We start from the raw sequence: 16,254 nt of genomic DNA, 5'->3' as shown, positions 1-16,254 counted from the left end.
AGAAATACAGATAGTGTTAATATGGAGAGAAGTATCTAAAAGAAGTGAAAGTAACTGTCCTTGGAGAGTAGAACTTGAAGTAGAGGATGAGGGACAGGGACAACTGCTTTTCATGGTAAACCTTATACTACCTTGACTCTTGTATATGTAATACCACAATAAAAATTAAACTCAAAATATAAAATACGAATAACGTTAAAATGAGCCTGTGACTTTTTAACCCATCACATAAATGACCCAGATTCAAGAGCATAGTTTGTTTATTGAAAAAACTTTAAAATCAGGAAAATAGGAAAACTTGTTTTACTGTGCTTTAATAGATCAATCTTCAAATTAGTCAAGCCATTTGATTCATATTCTACTATCAAAATAACCAGCTAACCAATATTTTTCACCTGGTTGTTGAAACATTGTGTACATGGAACCTAAGTTACCAGTATAATTTTAATAACCAAATTAATTCATAAATTGGCTTTCTAATGAACATGTGGGAACAAACGATTACTATATGATCCATGCTGAGAAGCCCTAATCGTTTCAGATTTTTTGGTTTTAGAAATCATTTGAATTATCAACTAATATATCCACATTAGAGATAACCATTTATATACAAACATACTAACAATTGATACATGGGAATGATCTTGTGCCCCTTTCACCTCTAACACTGTCAGAACAATTGTAAGCATCATCTACTTCCTTCCTCCCCTACCAGGGGCAAGACAAACACCCTACAATAACCAGAGTTCTCATCACTACAACCAGCTGCCCTTGCCAATGCCTTTGCTGTTGCCACTCCCTCTCCTGTGCACCCATTCTCCTGCTGACAGGGTCTGGTACCTACCTACACCCACACCTGTACCTGGGCCTCCTGACCATCTGTGTTCGTTCTCTCATTCTACTCCCATCTGGAACTGGTGCTACAGGAATTCTGGGGCTGAGGGAAAATACACTTGGAATCTTGAGTTGTAACTTGGAAGTTTTCCTACAACAGCAATGATATGATTGTTTCAGCACTTCAGATATGGTAAGGCATAAGGGGATTTTGTATAACAGTTTAACATAGCCACATAGTTAACCACTGGGAAATTTCCAACTGAATTTTAAATCCTTAGAAGATAACCAATTAGTAACTTTGAGGTACACTCTGTAAAGATTAGTGAAAGAAAGAAATACTCTCCCACAAAACAAACAGCCAGAACATAAATACCTACAATTTTAAATACTTATCTGAATTTACTTGTTTGTATTTTACCCTAATTATAAAAATGTTATTATAGATTTAATCTATTGTATATTATTCTGTATTATTATAGTATAGTTTTATTGAGGTCCAATCATGGAGTCCTCATTTTGTTACTCATGAAGCTATTCTTCTCTTTACTGATTGTTGCAAAGATTCATCTCACTGAACTGCAAACTGACCCTGTGCAATACAATTTGGCAATCCAGTTCGTTCATTTGGGATAAACACAAATGGTATATAAATACCTTTCTTCCATGCTGTTTTCAGTTCTGTGTTTTAATGGAATGAGGGATATACAGGAGTGATTTTGATTTTACTATATATTACTCCAATACTTCTCCAACTACGAGGTTTGCCAATTCAGAGATTTGGGTAAAGAGGAAAATAGAAAAGGAATTTTTTCTCAGTTGTTTAATAAATTTACTAAGGATTTAGAAAAGTCAGGCACTTCAAATAAAGGTAGAGTGCAGTATGACTACATTTTTTGACTATTAAAGCAAAATAAATAAATGCTCCAACATGTGACCCCCCAAGACACTTAGGTTCCCCATCTTTCAAAACTTCAGCAAGACTTTACTATAAAGAAACAGGAAAGGGCACATGATCATCAGTGACATCATTTGGTTCTAAAGAAGGGAAACAGAACAAGCATTTGTCCACATTTCCAATGCTACCAATATTTTCTGAGTGTCTACTGTATGCTGAGCAAAATTTAAAGGTGAATAAGACAGATGAGGGCTCTACTCTCATGAGCTTATTAACAAACAAGTAAACAAAGAGGATAATTTTAGGCAGTGATAAATACTATGAAGAAAATAAATGGAGAGAGATATCAGTGAAGGAAGGAGGTCAAATAGGGTCAAGGCCTATCTGAGGAGTTGACATTTAAATTCAGACACAAGTGACAAGGAACCAGCCACTGGGAAGATCTAGAGAAAGATCTTTCCAGGCAGAAGGAAAAGCAACTGCAAAGTATCTAAGGTGGGAACAAACACAGAGAGTTTGAGAAACAAATGAAAGGAAAAAAGCCATTGTGCTTGAAACCTGGTGAATGCTGGGGTGAGTAGCAGGAGATGAGGATGGTAAACAAGATGTGAGCCCAAAGAGCAGAGTCACAGGAACATGGTGAAAAGCTGGGCTGACTTTAAGTGTGATGGAAAGCTACCAGAAGTTTCTGAGTAATGGAGAGTTAAGATCTTAATTCTGGCTGCTCTGTGGAGAATGAATGGTTTATGGAGGGTAAACATGGAAACAGAAAGACCAGTTAGGAGACTGACAATTGCAATAAATGAGACAATAGTGGCTAGTGTGGCTGGTAGTAGTGGAGATGCAGATAAGGGGAAGAATATACACTACACCATAGAGCTGAAGTTCCCAAACTTGTTTGCTTCATGGAGCCCTTCGTGTCTGAGAAATTTTTTTCAGCACTGCTAAGCCAAAAGAAATACCTAATGGTTCTGTTTATTAAAGTAAAACTACTTAATACTGGTAGTCTGAGCATGTAGTGTTTCCCTCACACATTTAATTTAAAATATCCCTCGGCTCCCCTGTAAGGAGTGTCTCATGCCTCTGCACAGTTTGAAAATCATGGTTTTGGGGCTAAGACTTACTGGAGAACTAGACTGGAAAGTAAACAGAGAAGAAAATCAACAATGATTCCTGGGTTTGGGGCCTGAGCAACTGGATAGATGGGAGCACTACTCACTGAGATGGGTAAGAATGAAGGAAAACACAACCACCCTGGAAGATAGATTATATCCCATTTGTAAATAAGAAAGCTGAGACTTCGAGTGGCTGTGTAAGTCATTCAAGGCAGCACAACTGGTCAGGAAACATGGTAAAATTTGACTCCAGATCTGTCTGATGCCAAATAAAATAATAATGTAATAAATAATGAGCTGCTATAAGTTAGTCACCTTAGAGTACATTAAATATGGTATCTCATTTAATTCTAACAACATTGTTAGATAGATCTGATTCTGACGTCACCTACAGCAATTCCCTCTTAGTTGATAAAAATGATTGTAAAGTGTTGGCAAATGGTAGTCTCATCCACTTAGTCTCAAAAAAAAATTTTTAATGTGGAATGAAGGTCTTGAGGGTAGAAGATGAAACTGAATATTTTACAAATATCCACAGCTTTGCTGTAATGATTAGACTATACTGCTATTCCTAAAATCAGAGCTATCTAAATCATCTGCCCTCATTTTTATCCAGCCTTGAACAGGACATACATGCGAAAGTTCTAAGTAGACTATTAACTGAATGTTGATTTCTTAGGGCAGGTGGAACAACCTTAACCACCTTGATGGTGCCCAGCCATGGAGAGTAGCAGGGAATGTGGGGAACTGGAGAGGACACATAGGCTCCAAGAGGCAATGCAGTCCCCTTGAAATCTGGACTTTAGTGTGAAATTTAACAAGTGCAAAAATTCTGTCCTTTCCAAAGAAAACATGTCTCGGGGCTAAATTTAGTCCTTGCAAATAGTCTTAGATACAGAATTAAACTTCTCCAACAAAGTTATGACAAGTGACTGAGGGGAGAACCTTAAGGAAGTTGAAGAAGATCATCAGAAGAATCCAGGAGGAGACTGTTAATTCTATGCAGGAAACTGTAGTTAAAATCACATAGTTAGGGCTTCCCTGGTGGTGCAGTGGTTGAGAGTCTGCCTGCCGATGCAGGGGACACGGGTTCGTGCCCCGGTCCGGGAAGATCCCACATGCCGCAGAGCGGCTGGGCCCGTGAGCCATGGCCGCGGAGCCTGTGCGTCCGGAGGCTGTGCTCCGCAATGGGAGAGGACACAACAGTGAGAGGTCTGTGTACCGCAAAAAAAAAAAAAAAAAAGAAGAAAAGAAAAAAAAAAATCACATAGTTAAATATACTCTATACGTTTTCTATTTTCTGGTACTGTGTGTTTTTACCGAAATGGAAACAGGAGCACCTTATATTTCGTTCTGTATATTTTAATCTACCCAGTAAAAAATAATCTTATCAAAATAAATGAAGATGTTCCAGCAGGGAACACTGTTCATTTTTCTCCCTGCCATGAATGACATGTCATTAGACTATTTGTCTCTGCATCTAGCAGCTTAATAGCATTTGAAATCCTGCAATTCTATCAGCCACAGGAAGTACTATCACAAATGTGGATAGAAGTCACTACCTTAGCTCTTCAGTTGCCCTAAGAAGGAACCAAGAGCTCTGTCTTCAGAATTTTTGTCATGGGACCTTCAGTGTTGAAACCCAAACTAAACTTAAAGAGTATCTAGCCAATATTATAAATTAGTAGAAATGTCATTATAACTTGTCACTAATTCTAAAGATAAGAACTCATTTGGCAGTGGTTTTGAAAAATCCTGTTCTCAAATCTTGAATGTCATTGCTTTTGTTTTCCTGAGGTCATAACCGCAAACTAGTTAAGGAAGACACTCACATAGTCAGACAGAGACAGATCCAGCATAACACCATACTATGACCATGGTGATGAACAGAATAAAAACAAAAGAGTCAGTAGGAACAAAAATCTAGCTGGCTCTCCCTGGGGAGTACTTTGAGAGGGGGCAATTTTATTATTTGTTTAGTCTTTCTGGGGAAATAAAAAAATAAATCTGCAGTTTTATAAAGCATAAATGTTAAATAAAGCACAAACAAATAAAGCACAATAACTGTTATGACAGATATCTACTCAGAGTGCTACAGGAGGCTAAAGGAGGATCATCTGAATCAGCTCCTGAGTGTAGGGAGATGGCATGTGACCTGAGTTGGGAGAACGGGATGTATGAAGGCCCTGAGGCTTCAATTAATCATCACCTAAAGCAGAGGACGTTCCATATAGCAGGAGGCAAAAGCATGTGAGAAGTGGTCGGACACAGGATGGTGCAGAGATGGACAAAAGTCAGACCATGAAGGGCTCTAGACTTTGAGCTCTGCTGAATGCTATGGCTACCATTAAATGATTTTAAGTCAAGATAGGATAAGATTTGACTTTGTTTTGGAAAGTTCACATGCAGAGATAAGAAGGATAAAATGAGGGACATGAGATTTATTGCAGAAAAATTCTCTGTGCACCTCCTCCTATGGTATTGCCCAGCTGTCTGGCCTCACATCCTCCCTCACAAAGGGAGGTTCACTTTGATTTTTCTCTCTTAGGAATTAGCAACTGAGACAATTCCAGTCAATCTTTTGTGATGCTTGAACTTAGAAGTATATCCAAGGTTATGGTGGCAGAGTGTGATCACATATGAGCAAAACCAGAGAAAGATTTCAAAGAGAAAGAAGGAAGAGAATGCATATAGCCAGAGAGAAACAAGAAAACAATATCACATGGACACAGAGGCTGTGTTTCTCGTTTCAGCCCTGATGAAATAAAAATTCGTATTTTAAGGCAAGACAAGAAAAAATTTAAATGTAAAAATTTTCTCTGCCCATTTTGGCCTCTACCCTTCCTTCTAGTGTACATCCACATTATGCCTTAACCAGACTTCCCCAATAGGAGAAATACCGGCTGAACCACATAGATCAATTTTTCCCCTTCTGGCACCAGTGATATAGCTCCTTAGAAGGTAACACTGCTTTCTCAATCCTGTAAGGGGTCACAATGACCCACTATTTTCCTTGTAGGTGCAGACATCTTTGGTGAACTTTATGCATGTCCAATGCCAATTTATCATTTCCCTTAAAGATAACAATTGGTGCAGAAGAGACTAGTCAAACAATCTGAGGAGATACTGGGCCAAACCTACTGGAAGTTCTTAGCTTAAATACTTACTTATGACCTACTAGCTATGTTACTTCTATTCTGCCTATTTTTATAAGATTATTGTTTCTTGCATTACCAAATGTATGACTGAGTGTCAGATAAAATTAATGATGATTAGGTAACTTGAAACGATTGAGCAAATATATAGTTCTATAAGATCAATGATTGTAATAATACTGTAACTCTAGATATGGGAAGAAGCAATGAGAGGGAACCATTTCCTGGATCATAACAGACTAGTAAAGCAGGGGTCCAGAGGCTTTGGCTACTGGTAACAGGGCCTAGTCCAGTAGTAGCACATTGAGTGGCCTATCAATGAAGTCCTTGCCTGATCTGGGAATGAGCATTCCTAGCACTGTGGGACAAACTGGTCACGAAATGCCTCCCAAACCTTGGTCAAAATTAAGACTGAAAGGGAAGGGATTGTAAAATAAAGAATGTTGCCCACCACTTCTACAAGAATCAAGTCATTAATCACTGCGGTCGCTGACCTACAATATACCCAGAAAGGAATTCCAGGCAAAGATCAGGATGAGGTAAAAGTGACAGAACTACCCCTCAGATAGTTAGATATTTTCAGGAGAAATTTTTATGAACCTGATTCTTGTGTCTTCCCATACCTATAAAAGCACTAAAACCATTAACTAAGATGTCTATTCCTAGTGACTAGCAGTGACCTTCTACCGAGATGTGTGCTTGGTTGCATGTACTCCCTTCACCAAAATCACACATATACTGGCCTCCCCCTTCACCTCTTCAGAAGATTCTCAGAGCTCTCTGAGAGACTGTCTCCCAGGTTATAATCCTCAGGTTGGCCCAAGTAAAGAAATCTTCCATTTCTTTCTTAGATTGACTACTGATTAATGTTTTTGTTGACAGCCTCTTGGTAGGTGCAGCTGTATTTCTTGACTTCAGTCCCTGTGCCCTTACTGTAAACTGCCCTGATTTTTCTTAAGTTAGGTTGGAGTAAGATTCAAATACTTGCAAATACAATGAACCCTAACTAAAGCAGGGCCTAAACTCGGACAGATAATGAAAATGAAGAGAATAGGAAGGATATAAAAGGTGTTAAGGGAGTGAAATTAAGGAAATTGCGACTGGTTGGATTTGGATGTCTTGGCTCCCCAGCCATAGTCTTGGGCACCCACTAGTCATAACCTTCACTGAGATGGGGATAATAGGAGGGGGGGCAGAATTGGTGAGAAACAATAGGGATTCAGTCTTGAGATTGATGAGAGTAGGATATCCAAATAAAAATGCCCAGCAGTTGAATATGACTGTGCATCTCAGAGGAGTTCTGATCTGGAAATGGAGGCTAAGCCATCTCTTCCATGTAGCTGGTCATTGAAACGATGGAAGTGAACAAAATCTCCCAGCAGAGTTGTAAGCCAAGGCCCGCGGAGCACCAGCCTTAAAGTATAAATTGAGAAGAAAAAGTCATGAAGGAGACTCAAGGTGAAATGCTATGACGTGCCAATAAGGGAAAATTTTTAAAGAGAACGCTGGCCAAGTGAGGACATCCCAGATACCTGACTAACTGAGAGGATAACAAATGTGAGTGTGAGAAGAGTAGAACCAAACTCCCCAACAACCTCTAAGTACCTCCTGTGTGGCAGACATTTCATGCCTCACTTCATCTTCAAAGCAACCTTTCAAGACAGGTGACAGTATATTCTTTTAAAGGTAAGGGAAAAGACCAAAGTTCCCTGGGGATGGGCTATGTCATATTGTGTTTATCTAGTCCCTGGAGGACTGCCTTCCACTGATCTGTTTAAAGAATGAACATTTTTACAATTTTGTAATAGTGTACCTGGAACTAACTGGACTGGTTACTCTCAAACTCACATATGATTTGGGGGGCAAGGTTCTGCTTCAGGGACACAGCAGGCCTATTTCCTGGGGCACATCCCTGGATTTCATGCTGTTATTTCAATTCATTAACAGCATCTTCTCAACTCATCTAACAGCATTTCTTCTGCTTACCTTTCAGCAAAACATATCAGTCAGAGAAAGGGCAGTCAAGGAAACCATATTTTCATATCACCAAAGATGTCCTGAAGAACCCAAATCTTAGTTGCTGATACTTTACAAACCAGTGGAGATAAATTTCGATTAATTATCACAGAACCTTAAATTCACATCTGACTTCGAAAACATGCCAAAAGGATTTGACTATCTTTTGATGTAAACCACAAGTCATGCCACCCAGGGTATACTTAGTCACAGATCCCCCCACTTCCTAAGGAGGCATTATTAGCTCCTATTGTTCAAAAGTCATTGAGGTCTTTTCTGGTTCGCTTATATGCGGAATTTAGAAAAATGGTACAGATGAACTTATTTGCAAAGCAGAAATAGAGTCACAGATGTAGAGAACAAACTTATTGTTACCAAGGAGGGAAGAGGGGATGCGATGCGTTGGGAGATTGGGACTGACATACATACACTACTATGTATAAAATAGAAAACTAATGAGAACCTACTGTATAGCACAGGGAACTCTACTCAGTGTTCTGTGGTGACCTAAATGGGAAGGAAATCTAATAAAGAGTGGATATATGTATACGTATGACTGACTCACTTTGCTGTACAGCAAGAAACTAACACAACACTGTAAAACAACTATACTCCAATAAAAATTAATTAAAAATAGAAGTCATTGAAGTCTTTTCTCCTTGACTTAAGAGGTAACGAATATATCTAATACTGAAGCAGACGACACTCCTACCACATTTATAAGTTAGAAGAAAAACACTATTTTGACTTCTTTCTATATATTGAAAATTAGAGACAAGTATGAAAAAAAAGGGTATTACAACAATTTATCTTCTACAAAGGATGCTTCAAATGCTGGACTGATGGATAGGTTTGGGCCAAAGAGAATGAATCAGCTATGGAATGGCCCTGCTTTCCACAAATGCTCTGGAATTTCTAAGCTGCAACACACAGTGAGCAGAAGGGAAGTTATTTACATAGTCTCAGTTCCCCTCTTGGGCCTGAACCATATAGGATATTTCATTTAATCACAAGAACCACAGGAGATATTATTCCTGATTTTTAGGTCACTGAGGCTCTGAGAAGTTAAGAAGCTTGTGGAGTTTACACAGCTAGCAAGCGTGATGGGTTTCGATTTAAATTCAGATCTAACAACATAGGTTGTGTTAATATCTGATGTACCATGTTTCTACCCCCAAAATGACTCCATATAAAGAAAAATTTTAAAATAACAAAAAATCATTTATATGTGCCCTCTTTATTTTCGAGGTAGAATCACTCATTTTTTCTGTGTTCATATAGCATATTAATTTGTTTTTTTATAATACTGCATTATAATTATTTGGTCTGTCTGCTTAGGTAGAATACAGACTTCTCAAAGACAAGAATTTTAGTTTCCAAATATCTGAAGCTCTATCAACAATATAGTAGATGCTGGTTGAAGAATAAATAAATGAATACTTTAGCAGATGTAGTTTTAAGATTCCTATTACAGGACACAATTATTTGTGAATTATAAAAAGAAAACAAAAGATTATAATATTCAAGAAAATATACTCTCACCATCTCTTATGAAACTCCCATTTTATTGCTTACATTTTTCTTTTTAGATTAAAATCAATCTCCTGATAACTTTTCACTCAAGAAAGGTTTAAAGTAGTTCAAACGCAAATGTTTGAGCTTCCACTTTCACTTGAAACTCCATTTTTCCTCGTTCAAATGTACATTAAAGTCCATCTATTTCACTTTATAGGTAATTAGAATGAAGGCAGTTATCTGGCATGCCCAAAGTTCCATGGTGGAGACAGATCTTGAAAGTAATTATCCTGATTCCTGGGTCAATATTCTTCCCAGCACTCTAATCTCATCTTTCAAAAGAGTGAATCATGAAACTGAACACTTCCTCATTCATTCAATGACTTTCACCCAATTAACACAAATGACTAAAATACACTCATCTTGAAACATTCCAATGAGATAAGCATATTATCTTTCAATAGTTTTTTGGATTATGTTCTGAGCCCTACTGAGGATGCAGAGAGAGGAGAAGGCTCACATTAGTGAGTTAGTATTTTGGTCCACTCATGCTGCCTGCTGAGGACCTCAGAGAGAGTAAAGCATCACCTCTGGTTCAGACTTACAACATAAGAGAGCATAAATCCTTATCCTTTTCTTATTTCCTGTCACCTTTATTTTTCTCTGCATTTACCACCATCTGGCCTGATTGTTGTGCCATGTTTCCTGATTGCATGGTAATTTTTTACACTAGGAGAGCTTGTTGGGATAAAATATGAGAATGGAACAGATTCAGAAATATTGCACTTATGAAATTAAATTAATTAAATATGATTAACAAATATCATACCATCAGCCTGGCCTGCCCAAGAACTCTAGATCAGAGTATAAAGCAAAGGCCTCAACTGGGTACCAGTAGATTAAATAGTCTGATGAGTTTTATGATTCTTGAGATGGATACAATTATTTTAGCACAGAGTTGTTTTGGACTTTTATCCTTGAGTGGTAGTGAATTTCACTAACTTTGATTTGTTGACTTATATTACCCCCAAACAAGCTTTAAAGAGTCAGCCCCGGGCATTTCAGGTGTTTTACAACTGAAGGGTAGCCCAGGTGACCTAGAGTCAGAAAATGAGGGTTCTACCCTCAGCTCTAAAACTTATTGTGTGAGTGGACAAGTAACTTTAACTCATTAAGCCTTTGCTGCCTTGGCTTGAGAATAAACAGAACTGCCTTGCCTACTTGACAGGATTTTTATAAAGAACAAGGGAGATCATGTCTATGAAAATTTTTTATAGTGTTAGATATATATATATAAAACAGTAAACATTTTTGTTTTTATCATGACAATAATAAATAATTACACCATTAGACAGGCTAAGAGTTTTGTCCTATTTTTCCTTTTCTGTTAATATTTACTGAGCTAATACATGCTAGAGTAGTACTGGTATTAATGCTCAATAATGATACCTATTAAGATTATTATTGCAAGGGCATATTTTCCAAAATATTTTCTATTATCTCTTATAAATACAATAGAAGAAGTGACCCACTGGGGATTAAGGTAAAGCAGTTATAGAAGTAAGAATGATCTGCCCAGCCAATATAATTGCCTATTTCCCACCCCTACTTTAAGTTAGTAGAAAAGGGAAGAGTAAGAAGAGATGAAGCTGGGAGCATTAACCTAAAAGAAGAGTAGCTTAAAAATAAAGGACTGGTATGGAGTGTCCAAAAGAAGTTCACACACCCACAGTTCCTTTTACCTGAAGATGACATAAAGAGCTTAAAATTCTGGATTTCCTTCTCTTTACTGATGATTTTCTGTGTAACCTTAAAATAAGCCATTGAACCTCTTGGTCTTCCCAGGTAAAAATCTGATACCTTCCACCTGTCCAAGATGGACTGATTTTATGTTTATCAAGACATATCAAAATATAGCTTATTTTAAGTTCTTCAAAAGAAGCAAGATGCTATCAAACCCAGACAAACCAGCTGTCTTCTTTCTTTCTCTTTTTTTTTCTCTCTCTCCCTCCCTACCTACCTGCCTACCTACCTAATTACTCACCCATACACATTTTGGTTGTGGTAATAATAATGTGGGAAGGATCCATTTATTAATAAAATTAAAATTCTTAGTCAGAAAATGGAAAATTATTGACATTATAACTAGGGTTTAGAATAGATCACATGAGAATTTCTTAAGAGAGCTGTCTTCACATTAATCATCATCATCTTCATCTATCATGACTCTCCCTTTTATTTTGACAGATGTGGAAATATTTTATTGGTCTGTGAGGCAGTGCAATAATATTCCAGGAATTTATCAGGAAAACAGAACTCCATTTGCTCTGTTCTTTCTCTCTTGTGAATAGAGAATAATCTATTCAGCTGCATGCTTGAAATTAAGTGATCAGAGTCATAACAGAAAATTGCCTCTTCTAAAAGTTAAATGTAGTGTCTGAAGTATGTAATGGTTTTAAGGTCTTAGAAGTCCTATGCACGATAGGATAGAAGAGGATGATAAGGTATGGGTTAGGATATAAACATAAGTTATACAAATAAAAGATACTTAAATACACTCACACCACATATATTTTTTTTTCACAGTAGAGAATGAAAAAACTAAATATTCCAAAAAGTAAATCTATTTCCTTAACTGAGACAGAACATTAAATAATTCATGGAGATAGAAATAAAGATCCCATGAGGGAGAAAAAAGAAAACTAAACATGGTAAGATTACATAATACAATTGTAAGGATGATTTCTCTTTCAGTATTTTCCCATATGATCTTTCTATGAACTTTTCTTGGCAAAAAATAGAATTCAAAATACCGCATATTTCAGGTTCACACAAACCTGGGGTGAAAGATGGATTTCATAAAAACATTTCAACTTCTACAGTTTATTAAGTAGAACAAACAAAAAATATTTTCAGAAATAGGGCATATTTTAATTTAGGTTGATAAATTAGATTTTCACATAGGGTTATTACTGCATTGCATTATTTGAAAGCTTGGTGCTAGCCTTGTTACAATTCCATATCATCACCACACTGAGGACAGTGCACGTGCCTCAGAAAAGTCACGGTGTGCAACATCCAGAAACAAAAATGCTGGGCACCATATCAACAGATGGGCCTAAATAGAGCTGATAAAGGTGAGGAAAAAGTGAAAATAAATGTTAGAGGGAAGGAGGAGAGAACCAATATTAAAAATGTAGTCCAGGAAGCTGAAGTCCAACAAGAATTACCATCAAAGTCAAATTCACAAACAGCGTGGATGTATTCAAGATGGAGTTTCTTAGCAAATTACAATTTAATCTAATTGGTCACTGGGCCCTAGCCATTATTTTAACTAATTCACTCTTCTCAAATTACCATGGAATAATTCATTATAACCCAAGTAATTTTAAAGGAAAATATCAAGAGTCCCAAATACAAATGGTTTACTAGGTAAGTTTTAATTTTACATAATTTGTATTTTTCTAATGAATAACTTTAACCAACAGGTAGTGGGGGAAAGCTTCTAAGATTTAGGAGCTTTTCACCCAACAAACAGATTCTCAGCAAAAATCTTGGCTTTTCTCTAACCCACATTCTATCACCTAGGATCTTAAAAGTCCCCCATTGATATAGTCCTACACAGACCTTATGAAAATTTGAAATTCTGTATTAAACTGTGAGCTTATTTAATGTGTTGTTTCCTCCACCAGCCAGTATGCTCTGTAGGGCCAAGGACCGTGTCTACTTTATTCACTGCTATGTATCTACTACAAAATAGACCATCAAAAATGGGTTTAATATTGAATGAATGAAATGTGGTAGAACCCCCCACTATTCACCCTGCTCCACCCACAACACACATATAACTTTGGGAATTAGTCTGAAAACTAGAAAACAGGGAACTTGTGTGTCTTCCCTACTTCTCTGCTCCCACTCGATCCCTGGCCCACTGTACCCTGGTTGTAAAAAACATACTTCTATTAATGTTATTATCACATTGCATTGTAACTGACTGCCCTAAAAGGAAATGAACTAGTTATCTGTGTGTCCATTAATTTCTAATAATGCCAGGTGATTTCCTTTTGTTTACCTTTTAATGTGAATCAAGGAATAGCTTATGAAAATGATATATTCAGTAGCTCAGAATATAAGGACATATTGGATGGCATAAAAGAGAAATTTTGTGAAATCAAATAAAGTCAATAATTACAACAAACAAAATGTCACTTCCTTCTAGTTACAATTTTACAGGATTTAAAAAATTGTAAGGTTAAGTATCTTCCAAAAGGAGAATTCTACACATTTAATAAAAACAAATCACCAAGAGTCCTACTCTTTTTTTTCCATATAAAATAATTCCTTCACAATCTTTTCAGTAAAAAGCCAGAAAGAAATACATACATGATGGTGTTAATGCCTGAGAGCTGTTGGAACATTTGTAGGCCACAACCCACAATTAAAGCTCGGCGAGTTGGGGGATAACTCAGCATTCTGCAGATCACAGGTCCAGCTTTTATAAAAAAGAAAGAAAAAGAAGGACATATCTATTATTTTTAGCTCCCAGAGTAATTATTCCCATTAGGATAAATTTCCCCAAATCTCTGTGAAATCAACATGACTGGACATTTAAAAATAGAACATATGTATTTTTATAGAAACCTGGGCACAATATATTTTTGAAAACAGTACATATTTGAGTTAAAACTATAAAGTCAACAAGAGAGAATTCAAGTTAAAGCAATTTATGGATACTAGAAAGATCTACATAACTGTTAACTGTCACAAATTATTCTTCCTTAAATCCCTATGAGCTGTATTAACCACTCTTTGTTCTTCTGCTTCCTGGGCAATTAATTACTATTTAAAATCCATTCAATGTGGGACTATTTACAAAGTCACTGGAAAAATTGCTTTAATCAACTGAAAGAATGGCATTCATTAAAAACAATGAAACAAGTAACAGGATTCATTACAATTTATTTGGCTAAAGTAACAATATTCATTCCAATATATTTAATTCAAGTTAAGGAATTTGGGGGTGATATCAGACTTGGTTATGACTGCAATGGATATTATTAATAAAAATTACCCAAAAGGTAAAAAGAAGATGAAATTTAATGTCTATTTTATATAGGCATATATGTATGATATTTCTAGATATTTTTAATAGTTCCCTAAGAGGTATTCAATGATCATTTCAAAATATAAATGGGCTTTCAAAATGGTGCAGATCCCTTGGTCCCTATATCAGAACTCTAGACCAATTCTGAAAAGCTGTAGATCTGAACCACTGAGGCCTTAAGATGACTAACCAATTGATGCCTGTTGTCTGAGCATAATTACCTAAAGTGCCCCTTCTATTCTCAGAAGCGCTTGTTACGCCTTCACCTTAGCCTTAAGAGGCATTCTATATAGTGTCCTTATGAGACCAGAGTTGACTCCTAGGACCTATGGTATAGCCTGGGATCACTGGGATGTTAACTGCTTCATTAGCAGCATTTTTCCTGGAGGCAATTTTCATTAGTGAACCCTAAACCAAGTCCAGTAAATTAAATTCTGAGGAAATTTCACCATTTCAGAATCTTTTGGAAATCTAATATTCCAGTTCACAGAAATGGGATATCGACTAGAACGTGCTATTGTCTCAGCAATAAAAGTTAATACAGGATGTTAAGCCAGGGGATTAATGAGAACTGAACATTACTGGGGTGAGGATATTCATCTCTACACAGGTATGATTACAATCACATGAAGACTTGATTTACTGCAAACAATTTTGTCTCTAAATGCTAAGACTGGACACACCCATTTAGAAAGCAGGCTGAGAGTATTATAAATGTCAAAATGTTTTAGATTCAAGTAAAGCAGCATTAAAACCTAGTATATCAGAAAGATTATATGAAATAGGTAGACTTTGTGACAATATTGAAATATATCTGGGTCAGTTCTCTGAAAGATAAGCAGACTCATCTGCAAATTTAGATATCTATGAATGAGCCACAAAATAAGAAACGTGCACAGCATCATATAAACATCTACCTATTTCCAAAATCAAAAAAATTCAAATAAAAGATGATAATTTACCTTATATACCATGGAGAAATTTTAAAATGACATCTATGATGTTGTAACAAAACAAAACAAAACAAAAAACACCCAAACCCTTTTTTAGCTTTTAAGAAACTCCACAGATGACAAACTGGCCTTCTACAAGAAATCTAACATAATCTTTGGATAGCTGTATCTACTTTCACTATTAAACTGTTCCATGGTTTGACAGACAGATTAGGTAATACTGATTTTGGAGGGCAGAAAAACAAAGAGAAAATTATGACAAATTTGGATTAAAGTTTGACATGCCAAAATATCAAGAGATATATTATCACATAAACATGACATATTTATCCGATTATCACATAAACATCATATATTTATTTCCTAGTTTTAAAAAATCTGGGCTTTGAAAAAAGGAGCTGGAGGAATCAGGCTCCCTGACTTCAGACTACACTACAAAGCTACAGTAGGCAAAACAGTATGGAACTGGCACAAAAACTGAAATACATATCAGTGGAACAGGACAGAAAGTCCACAGAAAAATCCAAGCACCTATGGTCACCTAGTCTATGATAAAGGAGGCAAGAATATACAATGGACAAAAGACAAGTCTTTTCAATCAGTGGTGCTGGGAAAACTGGACAGCTACCTGTAAAAGAGTGAAATTAGAACACTCCCTAACACT

General features: G+C 36.5%; 1 protein-coding gene across 1 annotated transcript in view; it reads right to left on the bottom strand.

Annotated features, from left to right (window-relative positions):
* SLC2A13 (solute carrier family 2 member 13) overlaps nt 1-16,254 on the bottom strand; it is a 427,584-nt gene that overhangs the window by 207,674 nt on the left and 203,656 nt on the right. The window contains exon 4 of the mRNA XM_060165097.1: nt 13,917-14,025. Coding sequence (XP_060021080.1) covers nt 13,917-14,025 — 109 coding nt within the window. The remainder of the gene's footprint in view (nt 1-13,916; nt 14,026-16,254) is intronic.

The sequence above is a fragment of the Lagenorhynchus albirostris genome, chromosome 11, assembly GCF_949774975.1.
Source record: "Lagenorhynchus albirostris chromosome 11, mLagAlb1.1, whole genome shotgun sequence".
NCBI classification, from domain to species: domain Eukaryota; kingdom Metazoa; phylum Chordata; class Mammalia; order Artiodactyla; family Delphinidae; genus Lagenorhynchus; species Lagenorhynchus albirostris.
This window is presented reverse-complemented; position numbering and strand designations above follow the sequence as displayed.